Source organism: Fundulus heteroclitus, unplaced genomic scaffold (genome assembly GCF_011125445.2).
Source record: "Fundulus heteroclitus isolate FHET01 unplaced genomic scaffold, MU-UCD_Fhet_4.1 scaffold_47, whole genome shotgun sequence".
Taxonomy (NCBI): domain Eukaryota; kingdom Metazoa; phylum Chordata; class Actinopteri; order Cyprinodontiformes; family Fundulidae; genus Fundulus; species Fundulus heteroclitus.
Genome location: NW_023396890.1, coordinates 2,404,159 through 2,421,015, shown reverse-complemented (window position 1 = coordinate 2,421,015; position 16,857 = coordinate 2,404,159). Strand labels below are relative to the sequence as shown.

Sequence of the window (16,857 nt, the reverse complement as noted above, 5' to 3'; positions counted from 1 at the left end):
TTTTAACATCAATGGGATCTCCAAGGTAAAATAAAGTAAGTAAGTAAGAGTACTTAGTAAGTAAAATATAAATAAATAAATGCGCAGCAACATGTTGCTTCAGTGATATACGAACCCTTGGAGACGTCAAAAAAGGAAAATTAACTACGGTGGTTAGTGCTGGGTTCTAAATGTGTGGCAGCCATATTGGATTTGGAGATTTGGTTTATTGAAACTTCCATCTTCAGGCAGGACTTTGGGTTTATTTTGTTCAACTTCCAAGAAAAGAAAGAGTTAATCAAAAAAATTAAAAACGCATCCCTCAACCAAAGACCCAAGGCCAAACCACAACAATCATACATACTGAGGTGACGCTTTATTTTGAAAGGGTTGAGGGATGTCCCAGCAGAAACTACAGAGTCCCATTCTGACAGCTGCTACGTGTGAAAACCTTAAAATAAAAAGTCCTCAGATGTGATTTAGTGGACTGAGATAATTTGACAGAAGTTCACTGGAACCAATCTGGTGATATGTCCCGTTCCTCAGCCATGTGACTCTGATGGTTCAGATGATTCAGATCTCCTGCTGCGTCTCTCACTGGTGGCAGCTGATCCGGGCCGTCCTCAGTCCTGCATTAGTTTCTGTTTAATGGTTGAGCTCTCAGAGGAGAGGTGAACAAAGAGAGCTCCTGCAGCCGTGCGCGCCCGCAGCTCGTACATGTCGTAGTCATGAGCCCACTCTACGTTCCCCCAGTGCTGAATCTGTCCAGAGGAAAACACAAAGAGAAACATGACCACAACGAAGAGACTTCCTGCTGGGAGAGTAATACACTTTAACATTAACAGATGGTCTCTAACCCATGAGTCTGTTCTGATCTAAACCATCCCATAATGTCTCAGGCTGGTTCTCCTGCAGGAAGGAGAACCTCCACCTCAGTCTCAGGTTCTCCTGCATGATGGTCCTGATTTATCTCCATCAGCTCTGACCTGCCACATGTTTGCTGTTCCTCCTGCAAACTTTGTGGCAAACTGCAAACAGGACTTCTTCTGGCTTCTCTTTTGCTATATCTAGCTTCTTGTAACTCTTCAATAAAGGCCACATTTGTGCATAACTAATTATGTCTAGTTATGCCAACAGATTGTGCCACCCGAGCTTCGGATGTCTGCAGCTCCTCCCGAGTTACCATGTGCTAGACCTTTGTGTTGGTCTGTCACATGAATATAAAATCAAAATATACTAAATCTGGTGCTGGTGGTAATGTAGTCAGATCCGGTCATTGATCAAGCTCAGAGGCCTTTTTATGGCTGAATAATGAAAACATTTAAATGTTCAGATCCTGGATTTAACTATAAATAAAGCAGATTAAGTCCACATCTTTGAAAACATTTAAAAACCTGAGGAACTACTCTTAAAGGCCAGTTTAATATGTGTGAACCTGGACAGATAAGCGGGGTAGCGTTGTGTTTCCTTCCTACCTGGAATTCCTCCTCCAGTCTGGACAGCAGCACGGCTTGCTCCACGCTCAGATGCCTGTCGATCATCCCCAGAGAAAGCACCAGAGACTTCAGCTGTGCGATCACAAACTCCAGCCCTGCAGGAGCAACCACACGCTGAGAATCAGGGCCTGGTGTGTGAAAGGCCCTCTGAAGGTTGAGCGCTTTGCCGTTTTACCTGTCAGCGACCACAGAGTGTAGGAGCTCAGGTGCTGCCTGAAGGTGTCTTTGGTTTCCTCGGGTATCTCAGGACCCAAAATACTTGACGAGGATCCGATAGTCACGTTGTATCTGTTGTGTGAAGGACAGATGAGACAGTTTTACGTCTTAATCGACAGATAAAGCAGGTCTCCAACATCAGTAATCCTCAAGTCGAAGCGGACTCTTACCTGTTTTCGATCCAGTGCAGCACAGGGTCCCACTCGTTCTTCTGCAGCTCAACCAAACCTGGAGGTTCATCTACTCTGTAGCTGAAGGCACAGAAAGCAGTGAGGGACCAGTTTAACGACACAATAGCTTCATCTTTATGTGGAAATCTGACCCCAAGTGCAGAAAAACCAAGACGGATCCAACCCAGGGCATTTTATTAATGTCTGACTCCCCAGAGATCGATCCTTTCTGCAGATAAACTGCATTAACTGGGCCTATGGCCGCTGCTTTAACGTTACTGTGCAGTTTTTTACATTTTCACGTGAACTTGTTTAGTTGAGCCACACTTTAAGTCAAAATGAAGGCATAACGGATAATCTTTGTGAAAAGATCCGTGGTTCAACACCCGTTAGCAGCAGTAAGTGAAGCTGCCTGCCTGTCTTCATCCCATGCTGTGGACAAATCTGGCCTCGCTCTTCTTTAGAGACCTTTCTCTCTTGTTTCGACAACAGTCTTCTAGTCAAACTCCAGTTGATCAGATGTACAACTAATGCTCAATGTCAAGTTTTAGAGCGACTTGTTGACTTCTTAGTTTAGCACAGCTTTGCCAAACCAAGGCTTTTAAATACTCCAACAACACGGCTCCATGAGGAAACAACCAGATGCTAAAATGCTGCAGAGATCCACATCTGTTGACCTGTGAACTCACTTGTATTACAAAATATGAACATCAGTAAAGACTCAAATGTCTGAAATGAGTTTAGCTCCAGTCAGATTATGTACATTTAAAAACTATCAAAAGGGTTTGAAATGCAGCAATGTCTGAATTTTGGTTTCAGTGACAACTAACTTCTAATCTAACTGAAGCATTGGGTGAGGAAAATGTCCTTAAGGGTGGATAGGGTCGGACAATAATTCAATAACAATATATATCATTGATAGATGTGTGGTGTGACAGGAAAAAAGGTCAATAAAAAGTTCAATAGAACAGTTTCCCTTCCTTTAGCATTCTAGCCAATCATGTAGGTTCATCCTACAGTCATTTCATCCTTCTAGCCAATCACAACACAGACCCAGGAACCAAGCTCCACCCCCTTCAGAGAGTTCTTTTTTTAAAAACCTCTGGTAAAAATTGGTTGAATAAAGGGTTTGAATTCAGTGTTCTTTAGCTACAAACAGCATAAAATAGCTGCACTTAAAATGTACATTTAGAAGTTTTTGATAATTATCGATGTCGATCGATATAATTTCTATTTTATCAATGTGCTTTTTTTCTACATCGTCCAGTGCTACGGTAGGAGCACACAGCAGAGAAACTTACCAAACTGTGTCCGTTTCCAGAAACTTCAGAGCAGCGCTGATCATCTGGTCTTTGTTGCGCTGAGTGGGATTGTCCAGAGCCGTGTTGCACAACGTAGTCTGCAGAGGAAGGTTTCACCGTCACCATCAGTTTAAACTCATCAACAAGCTCAGTCTACAGGTTAGCAGCAGGGTAGCTTAGTCCTCCAGGACGTTCAGTAAATAAACTCATGATGCTGGACTTTTTAGATAAACTGTCAGTTTTTTCCCTGTTTCTACCAGATAAACGGAGACATTGCATTTTTAAAAAGATAAACATGTTAAAAATATTCCATCAACAATGATAGGAGCTTGGGAAATCTAGACTCCTCTTTGGGTCTGATCGGTACCAGATGCATGGTGTAGAACTTGATGGTGTCCTTCTGGGCGTCCCACTCTGTAGCCACAGCGATGGCCAGGGCTTCGTTCGGCACGGTGAACAGCGTCCCGCTGGGAGTTTTCAGCTTCCTCCTGTCCAGGTTGACCTCATACAGACCACCTGGAAATTTAGTCTCCGTTACAGATAACCAGCGTTATTCAGCCGAATAAGGTGTAAAGACAGGAAAATAACGCTGACCGGGACTCACACTCTGACACATCTTGTAACGTTACAAACTTTAGTGAATGTTATTGGGGTTTGATGCGAGTGCAACACAATGCAGCACGACTGCAAGATTAAAAGGAAAATAATACAGCTCCTTTTAATCTGACACAGTCCCTCTAATTAAATCCGAGGAAACAGACTTCAGTAGTTGCCTAATTAGTAACATTGTGCATCACTGGGTGGTTTGGCTCATCCACAATCAGGACAGGCCCAAATTAAATGACCAGACTACAACGAACAATCAGAGCTGCAGGAAGGATGATCAGGGCTGACCTTCAACAGGTCCAGGGTCAGCTAACATCTCTGCAGACCCCACACATCCTGGACACAACCTGTTCAGGCCTTTACCTGCAGGTGGCGCTGCAGAGCGCTGTTTGTTAAAACCAGCCTGCACAGTTTCTCCCCAGGCTGTGTCTGATGCACACCTCACAACCAGACAGGAAACCAGGCTATTCCCACTGCCACAACATCCCTGCTCTGTCTTTATTGACCAAATAAAGCTGATCGTCATATTAGAAGAAAAAGAGGCAGTAAAAGACTTGATGTTCATGCTCACCTTCTCCTTGGGATATACTGACATCTTGATAGAATCTCTTCCTCTCTAGTAAAGAGAAAATAAATAATAAATTGACGCTCCTGCCCCGTTTTAGCCGGCGTGCGTCGTGTGATCCTACCTGTTAAAGCGGAGGAGTATTTCCGCAAACCCCTGGAGTGTTGATGTCTTGGACACACTTTACAAACAGAAATGGCTCCTCTGCAGTGGCTCTGCAGTCTAATAAAACCTTTAAACATAGTGAAACCTACCGGCGAGCAACGCTGCTGGGCACTAAGGTACAAACAACGGACAGACCCTCAGTTAAAATGCCGCAGCATCGCTAGAGCAAGCGCACTTTAACGGCCACTGCTAACTCTATAAAGCAGCTATGCTAACTTCTGCTGGTTCTGTTTACTTCTCGTGTAGAAGAGCAGCTCCCATAAACATTATATATGTATAAATATATATTAATAAATATATATAAACAGGTAAATATAATGTCTATGAGCAGCGGCAGCGTTCACAGCGACGCGTGTGACCTTCTCTTTCAGACAGCCTCCTGAATCCCTTTGCGGCGACGGGAAATGTAGTTTTTTAGTCCCTCCGTAGAACCTTGGCGCACCAGGCAACAAACTACACTCAGATGTTCACGCGAAGCCTTCCGCGCGTTGCTCCAATGACCGTTCAGGATGTTGGCGGAGTGAGTTCCGTTGACCAATGAGAGAGGCCGATGCTGCCGCTCAGAGTCCGCTTGACTGTAGCAGCACAGCTCGGGGGAGACGGAGCGCTGGCGGAGACTAATGGCTGCGTGAATGTTTTCGGACCCAGCCGACGCTGCTTTAGCTGTTTGTAGAAGCCAGCGGAGTCCCCCGTCAGCACGGCCATCCACTGCGGTTGGTGCCCAGCCAGCGACGCCGGAGCCATGCCCGTCCCCGCCGGATTTGTCAGCGACTCCCCCGCGGCCTTCGCATCCTCGGCCTCGCTTATCCCGCCGCCGCCGATAAACACCCAGCAGCCGGGCGTCGTCACGTCGCTGCTGTACAGCGGCTCCAGGTTCAGGGGCCACCAGAAGAGCAAAGGGAACTCGTACGACGTGGAGGTTGTTTTACAGGTGGGGGCCTGAATGTGTTTGTGGGTGTTTGGGTGTGAAAGTGACTGCTGGTGTGAGCCGGGCTGACTGACAGCTGGAGCGGGCAGCGCCGGGGGGAGTTACATCACCCTGGGCTCAGCTCATCGCTGCTGGCCCGCCGGCCTGGAGCCCAGCAAACAGCACCGAATACCGGCTGGAACTAGAGAAACAGCCTGTTTGGTTCCTCTCTGGACAGCAGCTAATGCTACTAGAACATTAATTAATTAATCACGTTGGCAGCATAATGGATGAATGGGACTTGATGAAAATGAAAATGTTGTTTTTTCCTCTCGCAGCATGTCACCATGGAGGATTCCTACTTGTGTGGCTACCTGAAGATTAAAGGACTGACAGAAGTGAGTATTTCTCTGCATATTTCCAACAGATCCTTCTTGTTTGTTTTCATATGAGCAGAAAGCTGCATTAAAAGGAATCTTAGTCTGAAAGTGAATTTAAAATGTCCAGTTTATTAGAGGTTCCATCCCTCCTGTTTCTCAGATATTTCGGTTATTTTTTAAATGTTTTGGTGCATTTCTAGAGGTGGTGAAAAGCAAGCGGCCATGTTTCTTAATGCCAACATGTTCCTCTGGCTGCTAGAAACCAGGTTCTCAACCTGTGGTCCGTGGACCGCTGCTGGTACGGCAGCTGCTTTTACTCGGGTCTGTAAAAGCAGCTGTTCTACTCGGGAAATGCTAACAAAGTAGTTTCTCATGCTCCTTCATCTCTTCCCACTACTTTGTACTGGGCTGGACGATATGGACCAAAAATAATATCTCAGTGTTTTTAGGCAGAATGCCGATATACGATATTTAGCTCCATATGTTTTGCTTTTCATAAAGTAATAATAAAAAGGCGTCTCTGAATCAAAGCTTTATCCCAAATGTCTCACAGGCACATTTCCTAAACAATCTGCAGATAAATGTGAGAAACGGCTGAAAAAGAACCCACTGAACACATAAAAGTATAATTATCACGTTAGATCATCTGGATATAAGCAATATAGTCTAATCTTTTCTCTCTTTTTAAAAGACAATGTTTTTAAAATCTCGATATATTGCCCAGTCCTAACTTTGTAATGGGTGGTAATGCCTTTAAACCAAACCCTGAACTGATGAGAAACATTAGCAACAAAAACAGCAGATCAGAAATCATAGGAGCTCCAGCTAACACTAAATAAACTTCAGCCTGCTCGTGTCATTGCACTATTGCTCTCTGCAGAGTGGATTAAGGTTTAGTGACCTTAACTCTGCAGAGCTGTACGATGGTAGAAAGTCGTCCTCCTCTCTCCGTCCACTTTCCTGACATCACTTTCCAAATAAAGGCCGTAGCTCCACAATAAATCACGTCAATCAGAACCGACACATACGGCGGTTTGCTTTAGAATGACCTTTTAGTTCAAAATCACATCCTTAAACACAGCATCGGTGTGATTTACTGTTTAATTAAAGTTTTAACTTGTAATCCAAGTGATGACCAGTCAGCTGAGGCGTTATTTCACACCAGAACCCGTCCGGTTCTGGTTCCGCCCCGAAGGGCCTGAAGGTTCCCGCGCTGGTCCAGTTGATCGGTCCGGGATTCTGGAAAGAAAGTTTCTGATTCTGATTAATCGAGTAATTGGATAAAACTGTGAGCAGATATAATTAGGCCAATTTAATTAGGCCTATTTATACTAAATAGGCCTATTTAAATAGTTTTAGAGTCATAAACACACAAAAGAGAAAATGCAAGTAGGTAAATAATTCAGTTCTCCTTTTAACAGGAAAATCAACATTTTATTTCTTAAATGCTCCAAAGGCAGGTCTGTGGTGCAGACGGGAACATCTGTAGCATCTGGTCCAGAGCTCGGCCCGTTCTGCCCGACTCATCGGTACCGATAAAGTTTCCTTTCCACAGATCAAAGAACACATCAGTGTGGAGAACTTTAGTCTGTTCCTGTTTTTACTGCAAGAAAAGACAACGAAATAAAAACTAATCACTTAAGCACTTAAAGGTAGACAGCAGATTTAAACTCACAACCTTTTTCCTCCCGTTCTGCAGTCACCAGTTCGGCTCTCTGGATCCTGAACAGTTCTTAGATCTGGATCTTTGGTCGACAGAAATGAACCGTTCAGTGTTTTTCTGACAATCCTGGTAATGGATTCATTTAATTAATTCTGTTAATAAACCACTTTTATTCATGAATTAACAAAAAGCAGCAGAACCAGAACCTCTAACTGGGCTGGAGGACAGTTTAACGAAGCCTCGGGGTTTTAGTGATGGAGGCCGTCGGATCGTTGGAGGAACCGTTCCAGCCCGCTGGTCCTGATGAGGGAAGACGATGAAGTGAAGAACCGCTCAGAGTTTCACGCTGGATTGATGTTAAAAAGGATGAAAACTACGGATCTGCTCACAAAGTTCTGTTTAGTGAAGGTAAAACTCTCCCTGCTCCTCCTGCAGGAATACCCAACGCTGACGACCTTCTTCGCTGGAGAGATCATCAGCAGGAAGCGTCCGTTCCTCACTAGGAAGTGGGACGCAGACGAAGACGTGGATCGCAAACACTGGGTTTGTGGAAATGTTTTATTAGAAGCTGTGTTGGTGAGCCGGGCGTCCCGTAACGGCCAGTCTGTCTGTGTTCAGGGGAAGTTCCAGGCCTTTTACCAGTACGCAAAGACCTTCAACTCTGACGAGTTCGACTACGACGAGCTGAAGAACTCGGATTATATCTTCATGAGGTGGAAAGTAAGCGTGCTAATGTTCTGCAGGTCTGCTCACTGTCTCATTCAGTCAGCTGCTAACCGGTCCATTGTTCCCCAGGAGCAGTTTCTGGTTCCCGATCACACCATCAAAGACATCAGCGGCGCTTCCTTCGCCGGCTTCTACTACATCTGCTTCCAGAAATCCACAGCCACCATCGAGGGCTATTACTACCACAGGAGCTCTGAATGGTGACGCTGCAGTCGCACTCATTTCTTACATTCAGTTCAATTTCATTTATTTAATTAGCACCAATTCATAAAATATATTTCTAAAGTCAGACTCCATCAGATCCTCCAGGTTGGTGAGAAAGTTTCCTCTCTAAGGAAACCCAGCAGGTTGCATCAAGTCTCTCCAAGCAGCATTCACTCCTCCTGAAAGAGCGTAGAGCCACAGTGGACAGTCGTCTGCATTGTTGATGGCTTTGCAGCAATCCCTCATACTGAGCATGCATGAAGCGACAGTGGAGAGGAAAACTCCCCTTTAACAGGGAGGAGAACCTCCAGCAGAACCAGAACCAGGCTCAGTGTGAACGCTCATCTGCCTCCACCCACTGGGGCTTAGAGAAGACAGAGCAGAGACACAGAAAGCTCAGAAGCTCACATTGACCCAGGAGTACTTTCTATGTTAGAGAAGACAGAGCAGAGACACAGAAAGCTCAGAAGCTCACATTGACTCAGGAGTACTTTCTATGGTAGAGAAGACAGAGCAGAGACACAGAAAGCTCAGAAGCTCACATTGACCCAGGAGTACTTTCTATGTTAGAGAAGACAGAGCAGAGACACAGAAAGCACAGAAGCTCACATTGACCCAGGAGTACTTTCTATGTTAGAGAAGACAGAGCAGATACACAGAAAGCACAGAAGCTCACATTGACTCAGGAGTACTTTCTATGTTAGAGAAGACAGAGCAGAGACACAGAAAGCACAGAAGCTCACATTGACCCAGGAGTACTTTCTATGTTAGAGAAGACGGAGCAGAGACACAGAAAGCTCAGAAGCTCACATTGACCCAGGAGTACTTTCTATGTTAGAGAAGACAGAGCAGAGACACAGAAAGCACAGAAGCTCACATTGACCCAGGAGTACTTTCTATGTTAGAGAAGACAGAGCAGAGACACAGAAAGCACAGAAGCTCACATTGACCCAGGAGTACTTTCTATGATAGAGAAGACAGAGCAGAGACACAGAAAGCACAGCAGCTCACATTGACCCAGGAGTACTTTCTATGTTAGAGAAGACAGAGCAGAGACACAGAAAGCTCAGAAGCTCACATTGACCCAGGAGTACTTTCTATGGTAGAGAAGACAGAGCAGAGACACAGAAAGCACAGAAGCTCACATTGACCCAGGAGTACTTTCTATGTTAGAGAAGACAGAGCAGAGACACAGAAAGCACAGAAGCTCACATTGACCCAGGAGTACTTTCTATGGTAGAGAAGACAGAGCAGAGACACAGAAAGCTCAGAAGCTCACATTGACCCAGGAGTACTTTCTATGGTAGAGAAGACAGAGCAGAGACACAGAAAGCTCAGAAGCTCACATTGACCCAGGAGTACTTTCTATGTTAGATGGTAATAGAGGATGATCTGCCTCCCCTGATGATGTCACAGCTAACAGAACACCAGACCAGGTGTACCTTCTATGAAGAGAAAAATGACAGAGAACAAAAAGTTAAAAGCTGAAATAACAACAAACAATGCAGAATGGAGAGCAGTAGGAGAACTCAGCAGAGAGAGAAATAGACCCTGATGTCCTCCAGCAGCCTAAGCCTATAGCAGCATAACTATAGAGGTAGCTCAGGGTATGAGCCACTCTGACTAGAAGCTTTGTCACAAAGGAAAGTTTTAAGATTAGTCTTAAAAGTAGACGGGGTGTCTGCCTCACGGACCAAAACTGGGAGTTGCTCTCCTAGAAAACAGATTCAGCTTTAGGAGCGTTTGGGCCGGTATTAAAGTTGCTGTTATGGCCGCTGGTGGATGTTTACAGATATTAGACATATTTCTACCTTTTAGACAGCGTGAAAAAACGGCCACACCTGTGAGGTGGCTTCCTGCTGCAGGTAAACGCACTATGGAGCCTTCTGATGAGTAAATGTTGTGCAGGAGTCTGACGGAGGAATTTAGATTCCATTTAGCTAAAGTGCCAAAATGACAGGTTATTCTTGCACACTGCCCACTAAAAGCTGTGAATCATGTCTGCTGCCGTTAGTCAAGGTGTGGATCCACAAAGTCTGCCGCGTCTCTGCTGTTTTCAAAAAGGGGTTTCATGCTGTTTTATTTTGGTGAGGCTGTTTAATCACCTATAAATCAGACCTAAAGACATCGGTGACAGCGGTGTTCGTTCTTTAATGCCTTATCTTCACACAGATACCAAAGGTTTGCATGTAGACATTATAGTGGAGCTGTGCTTGTTGTATATCAGGTATGTAGTGTCAGGTGGAGCCTAACGCTCTGGGCCTGACCCAGTGTCTGCATGACGATCCGGATAGATGCTGCGGTTCAGAGCGCAGCCACCTGCTGCCGCCGTCTCATTGGACGATCTGGACAGCCTGCAGTGAGCGCGCTGGAACAGGATTAGATGAAGCAGGTTTAAAGCTTGCTCTAAGTCTGGTTTGAGCTGCAAACACGAGTAAAGCGGGCGTTAGAACCTCAGAGAAGGAGAAGCTGGTTTAGTTTCATCTCCTGCGCTGCAGAGCACATCCTAACGCTTCCTGCGTCCTCTCTGCTGTCTAGGTACCAGTCCTTAAACCTGACCCACGTTCCGGAGCACAGCGCCGCCATCTACGAGTTCCGGTGACCGCCGCCGCCACGGCATCTTTCTATTGGTGGAAAGCAGAAGGTCTGCTGAGGAGGACAGCCACCCGCCGGCCTCCCTTTGTAGAGGAGCTGAGCGAATGTATGGATGCCAGCAGAGACGGTGCTTTGTGCTTCCTGGGAGGAGCTGGTGGAGAGAGGAGCAGAGACTGGCTGTGCCTCCTGCACCGTTCTCCTTCATCCTTTTAACGTGTGCTTTTAAAGGCTCCGTGCCTCCAGGCTGGGGCCTTCCTGGTCTGCAGCAGGACGCCTCCCCCTCCGGCCTCCAGCCTCCAGCCTCCAGCGGAGCGAGCAGCTGGCACACGTCGGCCTGCTGCCGGACCGGGAGTCCGCTCCGGTACCGGACAGAACCCGGGTCTGAGAGGAGGCAGCAGGAGCCGCGTCCTGGTCTGGGAGAACATTTTTAAGCTAACAAGTTGTTGTTCATGGGTTTGCCAAGAGTATATTTTCTTATTTTCCAGATTGAGCAGCGAGTGGCACTTTAAAAAAAAAAAAGGTACAATCTGGGAGATTTCCTGAAATAAGCTTTTCTCCATTTTCATCCTCCTGCTTCTTGAGATTATTCTCCTGTGGGATTGTTGTGGATTTCTGTAGTTAGCTCTCAGTTTAAAGCGCCATTAAACTAAGCATCTGAAACGATCCTGGGAAAGTATTAAAAGTATTAAAGGAGGGAAGTTTGCAGGCAGCATTAAACTAGGAGCTCTTGGTTGATTTTTACACCTCCATCTCCTTCCTGCATTTATCTCCTCAGCTATGCAACACTTAGAGGACGTCAGACCCTGAGCTTTCAGAGTTTTATTCTATTGCTATAATATATAAAAAGATCTATCTTCACTAAAGAGACTATTTTTGTTAAACGGTGTTAACCCCACCCATCATGTTCCTCCTCATCGTGCCATGGCTCAGCATCCCAGGCGGCTGGGACTGACTGTAACGCGTGAATCGCCTGAAAATGAAAAAAGATCAAAACATGCTGTCGTGTTTTTATTGTAATATTTTCTCTGAAGTAAAACATTTAAGCTGAAAGGACGGCTGTTGTTTCCAGAGAAGCTGAGCGCTTCTCCCTGAGTCACATCTTCATGGCCTCCTACCAGCTGGTTCTGGTCCTGGTCCTGGTTCTGGTTCTGGAGGAGCGGTGCAGGCCGGACCTCAGCACGTCTGCACCCAGAGAAGACGCTCCTGTCCAGGGAGAGCATCAGAGAGCGGTCAGGCTGGACCAGCGGTTCTCCTGCTGACCCGGATGGCATCGATGGTCTGGGCTGAACCAGGCAGCTCTCACTGGAGGAACCAGGCTGGGTCGATACGCTCTGCGGCCGTCAGGTGGCGCTAATGCACCGTTTATGCTCTGCTCTGTCAGTCTGGTTCTAAAATAAAAACTGGTGTCAGCTGAGCGGATTTCTTTGACAGCCAGCTGATGTATGAGCAGAAATGTTCTGGACTGAATTAGTTAATCTGCCATGCAGAATAATTCAGGACTGGTTCTGATAATCACCTGTTTGGGTCCAGGTTCTCCTGCAGGAGCAGAACTTCAGCCTGGATGGAGGAGCCTTCCCCTCTCCAGCCTCACGGGGGCGCTACTGAGCTTCGTCCACTTTATCATAGACATAATATATAATGTCTGAGCACATTATGAGCATGAAGCTCTGAGTATTTCACTGAGAAGGAGAGAAGTCAAAGCAAAGGCAGAAGATGTGACAGACGTGGAGACACAGCGGCCAGGAGGCTGCGTGTTGTTCTCCCCACAGCCAGCAGAGGGCGATGCAGCATCCAGAGACTGGATGTGAACATTTAAATATCTTGGAGTAGTCTTTGATTCTAATTTAAATTTCAAGCAGCATGTAAGGAGAATCTCAGATATAATTAGGTTTAATCTTTCAAACTTTAAGCATATAAGACCCTCTCTGACTTTTGAATCAGCAACAACCTTTATGCCTGCCATGATGTTTATCTTATTTAGATTATAAACTACTGCCATATTTAACTTATTTAGATTATAAACTACTGCCATATTTAATTTATTTAGATCATAAACTACTGCCAGACCACATGGCCTCTCACTTCAGAGGCCATTCAGAAACCCCTACAGTCTCTCCTTAAGAAAACTGAAAGTTTTTAACAAAAGGCCTTCACGTTATCATTATTGTAACATTTTAGACTTTGAGCGTCCTCAGATATTTTTGGATGGATGCCTTGTTTTTAAATGGACTTGCTGCTCCTCCTCTAACAGATTTTATAAGCAAACAAACATTACTAGAACAAACAGCAGAGCTTTAACCAGAGGAGGCTGTAATCTGAGCGGCGTAGGACCAAACGTGGCCAAACGGTTGCGTCCATCAGAGGAGCAGTTAGGGAACACGCTGCTCAGGCTGTGCAGCCTACATACTTTTTAAATCTCCTTGAAACATTGGTTGAAAACTAACCAGACGTGTTCACAGGTGAATTGATCTGTTAACCTGATTTTATTGTGATTTTATCTGTTTGTGTCCACTCTGTTCTTGTTTAATGTTCACTGTTCTTACCTGCCTCAGGGCAGCGGATGCTAATTAGCTTCTGTGCTAATTCTGGCATATTTACATTGATGCTTTAAGCTGATGTGATGATAAATGTGCATTGTTCTAATTTAAATAAATAAGTAAATGAGGCTCACCCTGATCACATCTTTGCAAACTAGCTCCAGCTCTGCCAGATTAGTGGAGGGATGTGTGCAAATGTTCATGTCTGCCAAACATCTTCAGTTGGGCATACGTCTGGGCTTTGACTAGGCTCTCCTTGGTTCAGACCTCCTATAAGGACTTTCTTCTTCAGCATTAAGCATTAAGGCCAGACAGGTGGAGTACAGGACTGGTGGTTCTACAGATTCTCCCACCTGAGCTCCCAGCCAGGTTTCAGGCCTGATCAGTGGTTCCTAGCTGAAGCAGCTGAAGCTGGCAGCTAACTCTGGATCTCTCCTCTATTGGTCCACAAATTATTACTTCAGTTTTGTTTTTATTCAGTTAAAGAAAATGATGTCAGTGGGGCTTCCTGGTTAATTAAAGGGAAATAATGAGCTTCTTCTTCTTGGAAGGCTTTCACCACATACCGCACGTAAGCGTGTTTCTGGGCATGTGTGAAAGGAGACGGTATGCTGGTAACTGGGGCTGGATGGTTATGAAATTGGGCTGTTTGTTCTGGCACAGAACACGATGCTGGCAAACCATGTCTTCTTTGACAGAACTGGACCAGCTGGCACAGCCTCACTTTAAGTGTCACTGTTAGACTTAAGGGCTTAAAATAGGTATGATGTGAATGCAGCACACCTTGCCTCATCAATGGAAACCTGGTAGATCAAATGAGTTGAAACAGAAATTACCATCAGTGGCATTTCCAAAGATCTAACATCACAAAATAATAAATCTATGGACTCTGATGAGGTGGAGTTTTTTTTACAAGCAGATTTTATCACTTCTGTTTAAGACTGGAAAAGCTTCTGGATCTCAACATTTCTGACCATTTTACTCCTGATCTAATTTCATTATGGAAAACTCCTTCCTGTCCGACCTGTCCGTGCTATCAGACTCAAGGTCAGGCAGGTTAAAGCCGAGTAAAGATGATGTTTTCATTGTGTCCCAGTTTTGGTCCGTGAGGCAGACACCCCGTCTACTTTTAAGACTAATCTTAAAACTTTCCTTTTTGACAAAGCTTCTAGTCAGAGTGGCTCACGTTACCCTGAGCTATCTCTATAGTTATGCTGCTATAGGCTTAGGCTGCTGGAGGACATCAGGGTCTATTTCTCTCACTCTGCTGAGTTCTCCTACTGCTCTCCAATCTGCATTGTTTGTTGTTATTTCAGCTTTTAACTTTTAGTTCTCTGTCATTTTTCTCTTCATAGAAGGTACACCTGGTCTGGTGTTCTGTTGTGTTTCCATCCAGGCTGCAGATCATCTGACCTGCCGTCAACAGCTTCACCTTCCAGATGATCCAGCTGGTTCTGTCTCTCAGAGTCCGACCCGTTTCTCTCCTGGATGAAGCCACTGGAGGAGCTACTGCTGCGTTATCCTCTCTACTTTCCTCTAACATAGAAAGTACTCCTGGGTCAGAGCTTCTCTGCTCTGTTTTACATAGAAAATGTAAAAATGGGAACAATACAGTGAGCTCGGCTGCATTGCTTGATAACTGGGATCTACTTGTAATCTGTCTTTTTATTTATTCAGACTGACTTTTTTTGTAAAATGGTTTCAGATCAGATTGACTGTGAATTGCTGCTGAATAAAAAAACAGATTTTTATTTTTTTGTCAGGTTTGCTGCTGGTGACGGACTCAGTGCCACAGTTTGGACCCGACTGGTTTGGCTGCTTTACTCAGGAGATTTTCCCATAAACCGCTTCAGTTGTGCTTGAATGTTTGTGCTGTCTGTCATAAATGCTGCAGCTCATAAAAACGCCACCCGGTTCTGACTCACTGGGGAGATTAATGTGTTTGGCAAAAATAAACTCTTAGTAAACATCTGTGCTCCAGTCTAGGGTCAGTGCTTTAGGACATTTTAAATTAAAGTTTATAGCGTAGGAACCGGCAGGAAGCAGTTAATAACTACAATGAATCTGTGAGGAATAGATTCAGTGTGTTTCCTTTAATTCGTAAAAACATCCGTAGAAGTATCAACTCAAACTTTTTACTCAAGTACAAGTATGAAAGGATATAAAACTACTTAAAGTATTAAAGTAATGCATATATATTAAAGGTCCATGAAGGTGTAATTCTGAGCATCACACGGTTTCATGGAGCAGAAAATCTGATGTTTGGTTGTCTTTAAGTATCGGTGCAAAAAGTCAAACTTCATAGACATTTTATCAATAATATTTCACTTATTACTGGAATATAAATGGACATCCAAGCATAGCCGCAGAAATTAATGAGGGCAACAGATGTAAGATAATAACTGGGCATGAAAATGAGTTCATTACCCTCTTATAACTATTTTCCCTTATATGGTCGTCTGTGCGCAGGAGACAGTGTTGTCAAAATTAATAATTAATCCTAACGGTTAATCAAAAAGTGAAAAAAAGGAAAATAACAAATAATCCTAAAAATGCATAGTTCTTCTTCTACGTTTAGCTCTTGTTAAGTTTTTGTCGGGGTGTTTGGTGAACAACGTGGTCCATAACAATCAAAACCACTGTCCGGGTAGCGCTTTTTATCTGAATTTAAATTTTTTTATTCACAAGCCAGAACAAAATCAAACTGACATAGAAGCTAAGAGACTATTTTCAAAATGTAAGGAGTAGAAATAGAAAGTAGGCTAAAAAAATAACTAATAATAAAGTATAAATAAGCAGCATTTCTACTTTTGTAGAAATGTATTTGTACTCAGTTACTTGACACCTCTGGTCCTCCATCCACCGTTCTGCAGGGTCAGAACCTTAATGGTTAAGACCAGCTGGACCTACGGGTCTCATGATCCAGAACATCAGCTGCCAAACCCAACAGAACCTCTGAAAGTGTCCCTGAAATGGACCCGTGAAAAAGATGATGAGGTTTTCATAAACAGCGGCTGTCACGGTGGAAACTGAAGTCTGGGCCCAGTTAGCTCAGAAGGCAGGGAGTCCCTCTCAGAGCCCACAGGTCCTCATCAACCGGCGCTGGGTGACGAATACGTGAGGAAATGATCCGGCTTCCTGGCAGCGGTCGGATCGGACCGCCACGTTTTTCCAGGGAAGCCTTCTAGGAGCTGTAATGTTTTTACTCCACCTTCCTCCATACATCTCATGACCTTTGGTCAAACCCAGTCAGCGAGATGTAGGTCAATAAAATCTGAGTTTACCGGCCATCCTGATTCAAACGCAAACATCTCAAAGTTTCCCATTATTTCTCAAGCCTGGAGTTC

General features: G+C 44.8%; 2 protein-coding genes across 3 annotated transcripts; one reads left to right on the top strand and one right to left on the bottom strand.

Annotated features, from left to right (window-relative positions):
• Positions 1-336: 336 nt before the first annotated feature.
• Positions 337-4,900, bottom strand: atpaf2 (ATP synthase mitochondrial F1 complex assembly factor 2). Its single transcript, XM_012867206.3, has 8 exons — positions 4,458-4,900; positions 4,340-4,384; positions 3,530-3,678; positions 3,163-3,260; positions 1,862-1,942; positions 1,651-1,763; positions 1,455-1,570; positions 337-740 (listed from the first exon to the last, which is right to left on the bottom strand). Exons 1-8 carry the CDS (start codon positions 4,573-4,575, stop codon positions 603-605), a joined length of 858 nt encoding a protein of 285 aa, XP_012722660.2. The 5' UTR covers positions 4,576-4,900; the 3' UTR covers positions 337-602.
• Positions 4,901-5,038: 138 nt separating this feature from the next.
• LOC105929406 (glucose-induced degradation protein 4 homolog) lies at positions 5,039-15,481 on the top strand. Of its 2 annotated transcripts, none has more exons than XM_021318938.2 (6): positions 5,039-5,429; positions 5,744-5,803; positions 7,884-7,991; positions 8,067-8,168; positions 8,244-8,374; positions 15,274-15,481. In XM_021318938.2, exons 1-6 carry the CDS (start codon positions 5,241-5,243, stop codon positions 15,371-15,373), a joined length of 690 nt encoding a protein of 229 aa, XP_021174613.2. In that variant the 5' UTR covers positions 5,039-5,240; the 3' UTR covers positions 15,374-15,481. The 2 variants fall into 2 exon arrangements, with proteins under 2 accessions (XP_021174613.2, XP_012722634.1); XM_012867180.3 differs by lacking the exon at positions 15,274-15,481 and adding an exon at positions 10,917-11,969 and having other exon boundaries at positions 5,041-5,429.
• The last annotated feature ends 1,376 nt before the right edge of the window (positions 15,482-16,857 follow it).